At 50.0% G+C, this 13,235-nt stretch overlaps 1 protein-coding gene across 1 annotated transcript; it reads right to left on the reverse strand.

Annotated features, from left to right (window-relative positions):
* Window positions 1–1,923: 1,923 nt before the first annotated feature.
* SENP8 (SUMO peptidase family member, NEDD8 specific) lies at window positions 1,924–8,444 on the reverse strand. The gene is made up of 2 exons (XM_074156229.1): window positions 8,389–8,444; window positions 1,924–3,384 (listed from the first exon to the last, which is right to left on the reverse strand). The coding sequence occupies exon 2, from the start codon at window positions 3,339–3,341 to the stop codon at window positions 2,703–2,705; it is 639 nt and encodes a 212-aa protein (XP_074012330.1). The 5' UTR covers window positions 3,342–3,384; window positions 8,389–8,444; the 3' UTR covers window positions 1,924–2,702.
* Window positions 8,445–13,235: the final 4,791 nt, after the last annotated feature.

The raw sequence follows: 13,235 nt of genomic DNA on the forward strand, positions 1-13,235 counted from the left end.
GGTGACCCAGCAGAGGAAAGGGGCCATCCCGCTGCCACCCCATCCCCGCTGGGGACTGGCCCAGCTCGTTCTGCTGGCGCAGCTGCTGGAATGGGTTTGGAGGGTTTGGGGTTGGTTTTTTGTTTTTTTTTTTTTCTTTTAAAAAAACAAGTTGGTGCTGAACAGGTTCAACCTCAGACTTTGGGGCTTATGGTCCTAAAAATGAAGTTTAGAGGTTTAGGATTGGGGGTGTTTTCTGGGTGCTCCACAGCACCCAATACAAAGCAGGTGCGTGGGGTCCCTTGTCCCCGTGCCGAGCCCGGGTCAGGCACGTGACAGTGGTGATGGCCACCTCAGCTCCTCTTGGGACTCTTTGGTTAAAGCCAGGGGTGGGACAGCCCGTGGGGTCTGGAGGAGCCCAGGGGCAAGCCCCCAGTGTGGTTTGGAGGGATCCCTGTGGCCGGGGGCCGGTTACAAGGCTCCAGTTTTGTTTTCCAGCCGGTGTTTGCCTCCCTGGTCGGTGCGTGTTTGCTCTCCCAGCGACGCCCTGCTTGAGCTTATTTGCTTTTCTTTGTGTAAAGAAATGCCACGTAAAAGCCTCAGGTGCAGGAAACATCCCCGGGTGCTCACCTTGCTGGCTCTGGCAGCCCTGTCCCGTCCCTCGGGAGCCCCTGGCTGAGCACAGCCCCCACCATCCAGTCCCCCTGATGCTTCCCCACCATCCTGCCTTCCCACCTACCCTCTGCCCACGCTCCTCTCCAGCCCAAATCGACCCCTAAAAAATAGGATTAGGAGATTAAATCGGCCCATCTGGCCTCTCCGCAATGGCACCAGGCGCTGGCGGGGCTGTCCCCAGGCTCACTGGCTCTCCAAGACCAATTTCTGGTTGGTTTCACCCATTGCAGGGTGCAGGGAGCCGAGGCTCTGTTTGCGAGTCACAACCCTCGTGGCCTCGACACCATCACACAAGAAGCTGTGGGGCAGCAGGACCCACCGTTCATTAGCAGGTACCTACACAGGAGATGGGATGATGCTGACAAGGGCAGGCTTTGGTTGAGTTTTATTCCGGGCCCGGCAGAAAGGCAGCCTCCCACGGTGGCAGTGACGTTGCTCTGGTGAAGCCCCACGTGAATGATTCCCTTTTGGCAAGTGGCTCAATGGCATTTTGGCTCCGTCCAAGAGGTGGAAAGGGTTTTCCAGGGAGGGCTGGTGCTCAGGGGGATGCCCTGGCCCAATGGCTGCTCTCCCGTCTGGGCAACCTGGGAAGGAGCCTGATCCTCGTTTTGCCCCTTCACTGTCTGTGGGTGTTTTGGGAGAGCCTGGGCTGTGCCTACTTACCTTCAGCAATGAGGGAAGACCTTCCTACAGTTCATCACCCCTGGTGCTGTGCTGGTGAACACACTGGTGGGACTGGGGTGGCAAGGGGATGGGTGAAGAGCTCTGGGTTCAAAATAATCCTTCCCCCTTTGCCGAGGGTTGTATTTAACCTGGATTTCCCTGATCCCTGGGGTGGGGTTGCTCTGCCAGACGCCACCCGAGCAGCCTGCGCTTTGCCGCTCACGAGGTCAGAGATTATCCTGCGACCGCGTCTCGGTTTAATTTTTATTTTCCCCGCTGCTAAGCCTGTCTTTTCACGAGAGGATCTGCTCTGAGATCCCAGCCATCACCCAGCGTTTCCATTAGAAGCGTATTAAGGAATTCTCGGGCTTCAAGGAGACCGCACTTATCTTTGGCTTCTCTACCTCAAACTCTCTCCTTTTGTTCTTCCTGGTGTGTTTTTTATCTCGAGTAACAGAACTGGTTTTGTGCTAGAGGAAGCAGCGACCGCCTCATAGGCTCTGAGCACAGCAAACGCTAACAAGGGCTTGGGGAGCACTGACGAACCCTCCCCGAATAGAGACGACCTAAAATCATAAGAAAAAAAAACAAAAACCAAACCAACTTCAAAGAGTGAGTGTCACTTTTCATCTCAATTAAGTTTCCTTTCCTAGGATTGGGTTTCTCGGCTTCCTATTAATCTTCCAGCAGTTGAGAGCCAGGTTTTAATTTGTAATAAGAGCAAGGAGGGGTGGGGGACAAAAAAAAAAAAAAAGCTATCGCCCTTCAGCCTAGGAGCACCTATCTGAAGAAAACTGATTTTCTTTTTGCCCCGTTCTTTAATTAAGTGTAGCATTTCCTTTGGAGTCTCGTCTTTTGACATCAACGCACGTTTTTCAGGGGTAAAAAAATCCTTGCTGCTAAATTCTAGACCACTCAAACGCCACTAGCGGGAGGCACAAATTAGAAATAGCCACGATAAAAGCGTTTGGGGGCTCATTTTTAAAGGGCATTTGCTAAACCTGGGTTGGAACAGCAATACCCGTGGCCAATTAAAGCCAACTAATGAGGGTGTGTTGCCTGCTGGGCAAAGGCGGAGAAGTCTCTTTAGCAACCCATTTTGCCACAGCAATTAGTGTAAAAATTCACCACGGAGAGGAGGATTTCTTTGAAAGCAAAGTGACTTTTCTCATTAGAAGTTCAAAGGCCAGTGACTTCCAGAAGGGACTAAGGCTTTTCCAAGGAGGGAACAGGAGGTTTGGGGTGGGGTGGGGGTGTAGCCATGCTGGAGGGGTTACATTCTTCTTCTTTGGGACAATCCTGTGCATGGGCATCTCCCTTAGGCACTGGGGGTGCTGCCTCACAGACGGGGAAGGCAGTGGTTTTGGGGGGGAGCTGCACCTCCATCACTTCTGTGCCAGTTTCGTGATGAGAGCTTTCCACTCCGATCTTTTCTGTGTGATGTAGGAAGGGGTGAGGAGCTGCAGCAAAGGCTCCGGCCGGTCCCTGAAGTATCCCTGACACAGAGCCTCAGCATTGCAGATCACGTACATCCCGCAGTCGTAGCTGTTCTGCTGGGCCGGCGCCTTCTCCTCCACGAAGGTTGCTTTGCCCCCTCTCTTGCCCAAGAAGGCCTCCAGCTTCCCCGCCACTTGCTTGGCGTGGACAAAGTTGCATTTACTGTGGGAATCATAATGGGCAAAGCACTTTCTGTCCCTGAAATAAACCAGTAAGCTCCAGTGGGTGCCCCCAGCCACCTGGTTGGAGTTATCATTGATAGGCAGGAACACCAGCTTCTTGTGGAGAAGGTCCAGCGGCTGAAGGAATATGGCTATTTCTTCCTGGCTAAGGGCACATTTAATGAATTGAGCCACTTCAGGGCTGATAAAACAAACCTGATCGCTAAATTCTTGGAACTGGTGGTTGGCGAAGTACTCGAAGGCAAACCCAATGATGTGATCGTTAAGCCAGTTTGGGGGCTCCAGCAAGGCAACGTCTGACTGCCTGAGCAAACTGTCCATGTAACTGAGAACAACAGGGTCCATCCTGCGCAGGTGGGGGCTGCAGCACTCCAGGAGACTTCAAAAGCTGAAACAGAGAAAGGGAAGATGGAATTAAAGAATTAGATCACACCTGGGACAAGACACAGCACAACAAACACCTCGAGTTCCTGCTCAGGAAGCAGTGAGCAAAAGCCCAGGTTTCTCAGACGGGCGTTTGAAGGACTGGCGTTTGAAGCATCTGGCAGACGAGCAGACACATGCAGCTCCTCATCTGCAGTGTGTGATGGGATAAGCCGAGCTCTTCTGCTGCTCTAGGAGCAGTGTGTGGCTCCCATTAGATAAATGTTTCATCGTTATGATCTTAACCTCAAAGCAAAGCGATTTCAAAGCAGTTCCTGCTCAGGAACTGCAGGCACGCCTTCAGTGCTGCGCTTCGCAGAGAAACCATATGTGACCTGGGAGAAGTCGGTTGGTGTTTTGGTGTGCCAATATCTACCTGCGCAGTGATGATCACTGTAACTCTTTGCATCACTGGTATGCCTTAAATAAAAGTGTTTTCCAGGCCGTGTGACAGGCATACGGTCCCTTTCCCCTAGCAGAGAGTGCCACAGCTCGGTGCCAGACACATGACCTGTTCCAGGAAAACCTGCTGGCCCGCCAGCACAGGAGGCAAGGCGGCAATGAGGAAGGAGAAACAAAGCAAACCAAGATCACAAACAAACCAGTTCCCTACCGTGGGAATCTTTAGGACAACTCTACCTCGCCGGTAGAGATTTCAAGAACTCAAGTACCACCAAAGCTGGATGGCCCATCTATCATTTTTTAGGTCAGGTTTTAACTGGCCAAAATTTTGCTCCCAAAAGGAGAAAGTATTCATGGGTACGCTGAGGGGTGAAGATCCCTCCAGACTTCCACTGGTGAAAGTCACCTGCGACCAGAAGTGACTAGTCACACCGACCCACTCTTCCCAATCTCTTACTCTTCTTCCCTCTTAATCTGTGCCTTCTTTCCACAAATAGAGGCTGCTTATCCTTAAAAAGGCGTCTGGAAATTCAAGTAGACTGTAGCACCAAGTACTCCCCACCCACGTGTTTGAGGATGTACTCAAGGGACTTCAACAGGTCTTCCAGGCAAGACATTTCCTGACTCCTTTCCGTTTATCAGGTTATCTGAATACCCACTAATTCTGGGCTTTCTACCAGTCATATAATTCCTTTTCAGTTTACTGCCTTCACGTCCTGGTGGGAATTAAAGTATGTTTTAAGAAAGAGTTTGCACAGCACACTAGGAGGTGCTCCTCAATAGCCAACACAAAATACTTGCTGGCATCAGACTTAGGATTTAGGACGAGAGAAACTATGGATTTAAACCCCCTTTATCTGCCCCTCTTTTCCTTTTGCTCTCGCCCCCCCAGCTTCTCAGCTGCTGCAACGCACCAACAGCCCCCAACACTTCTCTCCTTGCCAGGACGGGGCTAGAAATGCTGCAGCTCAGGCCAGTGGGGACGTGGAGCTGGTTTGGCCTCACCACCCTTTCCTCATCTCTGCCAAATGCAGCATGAAAACATCTTAGGATTTCTTAAAGCACCGTGTGAAAACAAGTGACGATAAGATCACTTTAGTATGATTCACTATAAATCTAAATATAATCTAAAATAGGACACTAATTATCCATTATGATAGGGGGAAATAATAAAAAAAAACCACCCATGTGTTGTGTTGTTTACGTGTTAGGAAGAAGTAGATTTGTGCTTCTTATTGTGACATGGATCACGAAGAAAGTCTTTCCCGGCCAGGTATGCATAAATTAAGAGACATTTCTCTCTAAAAAATCTTGGCAAGGCCACGATGTGACTTGTAAATAAGCGAGTGGCTGAAGCATGCTGGATGCGTAATACCTCAGAAGGAAGGGCTGAGGTAGACTATCTGGGCCTTGAAAATGCTAATAACTATTTGTGTATCGCTGATGGGTCTGAGACATGCCGAGCAGCAAGAGTCACCGGAAAGGAAGGGGAGCAGTCGTTATTTATACCGAGCCAAACACAATGGTATTTGGACACGCTTCCTACGTTAATGAACTCAAACTATTTCCAAGTCTGCGAAGCAAATCCTTTGCAAGAGCCTGCAGTAGAAAAACAAAACAAAAAAAAAATCCAAACTAAGTCCCAGCAGCTCTGTAGCATGCCTGAATATCGTCTCAGTTAAAGAGCTGAATGTCCTGCGAGCCCAAAAGCAACTGGTTTGGGGGATTTACGGGGTCGCTGCTGAAATGCGCCCATACAATGCATTTGCATGTGCCCATACAATGCCCCAAATTTTCATTTATTGCATGCTTTTTCTGCTCCATCTTCTCCTAGAGATGTATAGAATACAGCAAATAGCTTTCCACTCACGTCCAAATGGGATTACAGGCTAGGGAAGGAAGCGTGCGTTCCGTATTCTGTTCATTTTCCACTCTGCAGAAACATCATTTGGGGTTTTGTTGGGTTTTTTTTTTTTTTTTTCAGTGAAGAAAAAAAAAAAAAAAAAGACATTTGGCAGCTTCCTACAGCCGGGAAGGGAGAATGGTTATAGCAAATGCTTAATTGCCACTAGCTACTACTTTTAATTTCATTGCCATCTGGTATTTGTGAAACTGCTTGTGAGTTCTGCAGGATGACTCATAGCGCGTGGCACCCAGCTTAAAGGAAAACCCTTCGAAGGCTCGGCTGCCTTTCAGAGCCACTTAAGGTAAGCGATGGACCAAAAAAAAGCCATCAGAGAGGTGGTTTTGTTCGGAGGAACCTCCCCGTTAAAGCTAAAGATGAATCCACAGAGAAGCCGAGATGTGGATCTGAGCACCTTTGAGGGGAAGGGGTGTTGAAATCCAGTCGCAGCTCACAAATAGCTCTGCTCAGACACAGCCAGGATTTGCTTCCCGAAGGCTCAGGCACACACCCTGGTCAGAAGTTCTCATAAAAATAGGAAGAAAGAGCGACGCAGGCCTGGAACATTTGTTGTAGGTTGCCAACGAGAGTCTTGCTCGTTCATTTTATTTGCATATTAGTAGTTGGAATTTGTGCAAACTCTCTGTAATCCTCAGCTTCTGGGAGGGACATTCATCCGCCCCGTTCTGAGTGCTAAGATGAGAACAGCGGGGAGAGAAAAAAGGAGCTTTTCAATAAAAATGTCATCAAGCCAACCAAGATGAAACCGCCTATTTCGTTTGCAGGTTTGAAAACAGCGCTGTCTTGCATCAATATGGCAAGAAGTCAAGTTTCTCTCATCTCTAAGTTATAATAATTTAACAAAGAAGTTGCCCTCATTAATGCAAATTTGATCCATAAACTGATGGGACTCCTTCGTGTCCAGGATGCGAGGCAAGGCCTGAGTTTTGTAATACTTGATGGAAAAAAAACCCCAAACCTATCATTTTCACAACATTAAAGACAACTACCTTTTGCATGTAATTGTTGCCTTGCGCTCTGAAGGCAGCCAGGGAATGAAACTCCCTAGTAATTGAGTGTAAATAGGCAGCAATGGAGCAAAGAGGGCATGAATTAAGGATGATTCAGGTTCCTAAAGTCTATTTTAATAAATTAAAGGTGCTAAGAATGTCCAGACTGAATATTTTAAGGTGCTACATCACTAAACTCTTGTATCAAATTTAAAGAATATGGAGGTAAATCCAGAAAGCCACCTGAAAGACAAATTAATCAGACTTTAGTGGGAAAGAGTAGGAGGGAAAGAGAAGCTTTCTGCAGCTTGGGCTGAAACCTTTGGAACGATCAAGAGTAAAAGGCCCCACGATTTAACCGCCAGACCATTCCCTTTTACTGGAAATACAGTTTTTAGACACTGTGTCAGCGCTCTTAATAGTGGTCGTTGTTAATGGCAGCAAGATCAGACAAGGAACATCAACTTCTATTTATCAGCGTGAGCTGGGCTACCAGCACCTGAGTCTCTGTATTATCTCTCTCCTAACAGAGCCAGGGAAGAAACTCAAGCAGAATTAAACAACTAAGCCAGAGAAGAAGTGTAGTCGTCTACTCCTTTTGTTAATATAAGCAACCTTTCTGTAGCCTGTAGATTATAATTCCTGTATTACAGAACCTCAGTACCTTCAATAGGCCCTGAACGCCAGACTCGGAAGACAACATTCACCATTTCTGCACGCACAGACAATGCCCAAAGCTTTCTGTTTCCTCCAAATTCCCCAAACCAGACACGCGCAGCTGCTCCAACGCAACCAAACTCCAGAACCCTGCTTTGTTTCGCAGCATCTCACAGGGCAGAGGAGCATCTCACAAAAAAGCCAGAGGAACTACACCAAGCGCTACTAAATCAAACGCGTTTTGCTCCCCAGGATGGGATCAACCAGAGCACTAGGTTTAACAGGAAAAAATCCACCCCCTGTGACCTGAGCTCCCAGGGACAGGAGATTCCACGGAGGCTCTCCCAGAAGTAACAGTGGAAACCTCTCAGCTCACCTCACCGAAACAATGTTTAACCGGTTGATGGATCGCATTCGCCCACTTTGAGAAAGAGTTTATCCAAGAGAGTAGTGGGAAGTGCTGGGAAGGAACATCATCTGCCTGAAAGACCTAGAGGTGGCAGGAATCAGGTCAGGAGAAGGAATTCAGCCAGAGGAATGGGTCGGGGCTGCCATTGCTCTGTGGCCAAAGGATCGATGTGCTGGACCCCGAGCTTCTCCCGGTGCTGGTCGGGACCAGAGCTGCCCCCCGGGAAGGGCTCGCTCGTCCCGTTGCAGTTTCTAAGGAAATAAGTGAGAATTAAGCGGAGAGGAGCAGGTCCACCCGGGCCGGGCCGGCCCGGGGTCGGGGTCAAGGCCTGGCGGGCACCGGCTGACACCGCCGCTCCCTGCGAGCCCTCCCCCCCGCCTAGGCCAAGCGGTGCCGGTAACGCGTCTCTACGTTTAACGATTTTCACCATTTTCAGCTCAAAACGCGCGCTGAAACCTCGGGACCCGCTTGAGGCCGGCAGGGACCCCCCCCCCACGGCTGCGGCCTAGCAGGGCAACCACCGCCCGGGCCCCACCGACCACGCTGTTGCCATAGCAACGCCCGCCGGGCCCTCTCGCCGCCGCTCACCTGCCGCCTCATCGCCCGCTCGCCCTCCGCGCCGCGCGGTTGCTGCGCGCTGCCGTAAAGCCACCGGCGCCGCGTCGTAACGACCAGGCTGTGCGCAGGCGCAAAAGGAGGAAAGGGGCGGGGGCAGCGCAGCTGGAGGAGCGGGGCGGGGCGATGGGCGGGGCGACTGAGGGGGCGTGGCGACAGTAGGGGCGGGGCCATGGGCGCGCCCGCCTCCCCCGCCCCTCCCGGCGGCGGCGCGCGTGTGAGGGCGGCGCGCGCGGGCAGTCGGGCAGCGCCCGGGCGGCGGCGGGAGCGCGAGTACCCGTTCCTCGCCCCCCCGGTTCTTCCCCCCTCCCCTTCCCCCTTCTCCCTATCCCCGTCCCCCGGGAACTCTCCTCCCCGAGTGGAGCAGGGATGTGCCGCGCTCCGACACCCAGGTGAGCGGTGGCGGAGCGGGGGCCTCCGGTGGGGTGGGGGGTGTGTGTGGGGGTGTGTGAGGGGGGAGCGCGCGCGGGGTTGGGGCGGGCGCGTGCCCCCTCAGCGTGAGGCGGGAGCGGAGCGTCGCCCCGGTGCCGCCTTTGTTCGGCGGAGGAGGGCGAGCCCCTCCCGGTGGCGTCGGGGGGGGGGTGTCGTCCGTCTGTCTGTCTGTGCGTCCGTTCCCGCAGCGGGTCAAGATGGCGAGATTCGCCCCCACGCGTGACCAGTGTCGTGTCCCCCCCCCCCCTTCCCCGACACGGGGTGCGAGGTGTGGGGCGGCTCCGCGGCGGGCGGGGACTGCCCCACGCGTGGGAGCGCCCGGTGGGGCTGCCGGTTCTCAGTCCTCCGGTGCCGCTTACACCCGTTTCGGGGTGGGTCGGACAGGCGAGACCTGAGAAAAACCCAACCCGGGGGGGCGGTGTGGGCAGCTTTTACCTCCCCTTCGTGTTTCCAGTGACACCAGTGGGTTGGTGGCATCCCCGCAGCCCTCCTCCGCGGATGGGGAGACGGCCCCCACGCCGTGACTGTGGGCATTGCGGTGGGACCGGGTGGCCGTCGGCTGTGGCGAGCCCGTTACCGGAGCATCGTCAGCCATTCCCACCCCGTCTTAATGAGGTATTTCTGGTTTTTAAGGCGGTGTTACAACCCGGGCAGCTCGCTCCCCCGCCACACCGGACCTTTCTGGGAGCGCTGCTCCTCCAAAAGGTTAAAACATTCGATATTTCTTTCTGGAATTTTCCTAAATCTGGCCAAAACGGCCTTTTGCTTTATCCGCTTTAAAAAAAAAAAAAAAACAACCCTACGAGGTGACTCGCGGTAGGACCTGCCGTAAGTTCAGAGCTGGGCGTTTTGCCGCCCTTCTGCTTATAGATCGTCATCTTCTTCCTCCTCCATTTACGTTTTCATATCCTGAAATCAAGCTGAGATTAATAAAGTCGGGAGCGTGAGCTCAGCAGAAATCATGGCTTTCACATCCCTCGCCGCAGCACGCGTTACCCTGCCCATCAGCGTATAAAAAAAAATAATCACGTAGCGGCAAAAGGAAGGAGGAGAGCACTGCTATGGGGAGAGAAAACGGCACAGTGTTTTGCTAAATCCATAACGAAGCGCTTTAACACATCGCTTCGTAAATGGGTTATTAGCTGGGGAAATGGGTTTCTGGCCAGCTTGAGCCTTTTCCCGGCTCTTTTCCCGAGGGAGTGCTAGGAAGTTACAGGGGAACGTTGTTGTCTTCTGGTGTCTCCTGAGGAGAGGCGTGTGGACGCGGTGGTGATGGGCTGTGAATGCTTAAGCGCAACCTTCCCGAGCTGAGCTTAGCCACAGGCACCAGCAAGCTCTGGCTGGGCTCAGAGAGGCTGCGTTATCACCCACAAGCATCTTCTCTTCAGCCCATCGTCCTGCAGTCACGCGATAATTACAATTTCCCCTATACCTTTGAGTAAACTTACCCATTTCAGTGGCTTTTCTTGGTTTTTGAACTGTTTTTAATTAAAAAAGAGAGGATTTTCTTCGCATTTTTCCTTTATGAAGGCTTTCCCAGCCTTCACATTCATTCATGGCTGTGATTTTTTTTTCATCCCCAAGACCATTTCGGAAGCTGCTGGTCCGGCTGCTGATGGTAGGGAAGGTAATTCAGCAGCCCTGGCACACGAGTAATAAGCTTTTGTTTCCTGGGCTATCAATGATGATGCAACTTTTTATATTGATTTATTTATTTATTTTATTTGAATCAGTGGATAGGTTTTAGAGAGGTTTCCTTCTTTATTGAAAGGCCTCTGGTCCATCAGCGGTGCCTCTGAAACATCTGCAAAAAGGACTGTTTGAATACCCCGATTCTCTTTTTTTTTTTTTTTTTTTTTTTTCTAAAGCAGTATTAGGCTGTAGGCTCAGCTTTGCAGTGTGTGCCTCAGAGTTGTTTCTCCTGTGCATCTGCAGTTCCAGTTACGATTTATAAAGTTCACGTTTTTACCTTTTTTTGGTTTTGGGTGGGGAAGCTGCATTTTAAGTTTGAAAGGTATCAAATGGCTGATGTGACATCTGCTGTTGCGGTACCTTTTAACAAACACTGGCGCTTAGGTACACCACCTAAAACTCGGACTGGCAAACCTTTGGGACTTTTTGATAGGGAAATCTAACCCTCTAAATGTTTTATGCCTAAATTAGTTTTATCTGGGACGTTCATGGTGATTTTAGCGAGTGTTCATAATGTTTGCAAGAAAACCTCTGAGAATGTGAAGCATGTAAGGTCAGGCGGGAAATGTGAAACCCTGAGGTTACCTGTGCAACCTTAATTTAGCTCGTTTTGAGGCAGGGCTGTACTAGAAATCCTAATCCCCTGTGTGCGCCGCTTGATTTCTGGAAGGATGGTGTCCAGCTCCGAATGGAAGAACGGATCGCTCCTCCTTATCACCCGCAAGTCAACAGGGGGAGTACTGGGAGCACAGGGATGGTGCTGGTCCCTCCACTGGTTTTGCAGCTGGGCACCACCAGGTAGTTAGTGAAGGAGACCCGGGTCCACTATTACAGCCTTGGGACTGAGCGCGCCACATAGTCCTGAAGCCTTAAATACCTCGAGTCTAGCAAAATTGCGAGCCAATGTGATCAGAGAGTTTCTAAAGCCACTTGGGGTGGTTGGTTTTGGTGGGTCATTTTCTGGCAAATTCTAGTTCTCGCTCCATACCATGGAGCTTTTGGATGTAATTCCTTTAAAAATACATGAGGGAGGAGACAAGGTCGTTGAGCCTCTTGAAGCATCTTAGCTGGTCAAACTCGATTTCAGAAATTCCTGTGTCCCCATGGTTTATAAATAAAATGGGGTTGCGGTCCCACTTGCACGCAGAATACTTGAGGAGTCTGAAGGCGGGCCTGGGAAGACCTGCCGTCTGTGGGGAAGGAGCCCCGTCATTTTTAAAGGGATTGTTTTGCCTGTTGTGTCATCTTGAGATTGAAGGGGTGTTTGTTGTCTACTTTATGAAGCTCCCAGCCTGGTCGTGGAGCCTGGCTCGCCAGGATGGGCTATAGAAGATGGGGTGGGTTGTTTTTTTTTTTTGTATTGAGCTTAAAAAGAGCATCTTCTTTTCTCAGACTTGGGTCCCGCATGCCTACATTTGCTTCACTTCCTCTTGAGTGAATGGGATTTCTCCCTTCTCTAAAAAGTAAACATAAGCATAAATATTTAAAGGATCATGGCTTGAGTTTGCAAATTCAAGACTTTCTCTAGCATTTCTTCAGACAAAAGCAGTATCGTTGGAGCTTTTGGTTGTGTTTGTTCCCTGCTCTGGGGAGAAGCTTGTTAATGGTTTGGGCTTCCTGCTGCAAAAATATTACACTGTGTTTTTGGGTTAGATGGCTGGGATTATCAGAAAGCTTAGGCATGGGTTTCTTATGGAATTACAAGGATGAAATGCTGCTGATGGGATGTTTGTAGATCATGAGAACTGAGATTATTTTTCTGGCCCTTTTATTTTTTCTTTTACACGGGCCAAATTTTTCCATAGGCTTTGGGTATACGTGTGGAGGCACAGGTGTTCAGGATTGAGACTACATAAACCAAACACGTGAAACTCTTGCCAGATAATGGATAATAACAGGAAAAAAAGGAAATGGAATAGTCTTTGTTTTCTCTATGTGACTTTTTAATATTAAGTCTTGCTACCGTGTTTGGTAGGTGAAATGCCATGGTGTGATGTACCTCTCACTCCTGTGATTCCACTGATGTCTTAATTCTTGTATCTTATGAACTGAACATTTAAAAGCAAATTCAACGAACTGTATGCCCTCAGAAAATACCAAAATTCAGAAGGAAAGCACATTGAACAGTGATTTTTTTAGAATTGAACTCATTTTTCTGTCTGTTTTTAAAATATTATCAAGAGTTATGGCTCTGCTTGTCATCATGGTAGAGTTGTGTTTTTTTTTTTCCTCTGGGAAGGAATGTTGTAACAGGTGCCTATGGAAAAGTCTTACAGGTGAAGTGAGAGCTGTTTGTCTTTGCCACAAATGCTTTTTATTTTAACAACCCACCCATGATTTTAATGCTACCCAGTTGTGTATTGCTGCTTCTAGTTTGGTTTTTTTTTTTTTTCCATTGTTTTCCTCCGATAGAGAACTGTAGGATCTCTTAGGTCAGAAGGGACCTGAGGAGGTCACTTGGTCCTAAGTCCTGCTCTGAGCACATTGGCTGTGGGGTCAGACCAGATTCCTCGTGGCTTTAGATGTCTCACATCTGTCTTCTTCCACTCGAGGTTTGCAGATGGCAAGAAGAGAAGGGAAGGGGAGCGGTTTGGGCTGTGTTGGGGGGAAAGCATCCAAGGAGAACAAGGTTATATGTGATTTGTGGCAGCCCTTGTTCATGGAGCACAGCCTTCCACTTGCAAGTGTATTAAACT

Source organism: Numenius arquata, chromosome 11 (assembly GCF_964106895.1).
Source record: "Numenius arquata chromosome 11, bNumArq3.hap1.1, whole genome shotgun sequence".
Lineage (NCBI taxonomy): Eukaryota > Metazoa > Chordata > Aves > Charadriiformes > Scolopacidae > Numenius > Numenius arquata.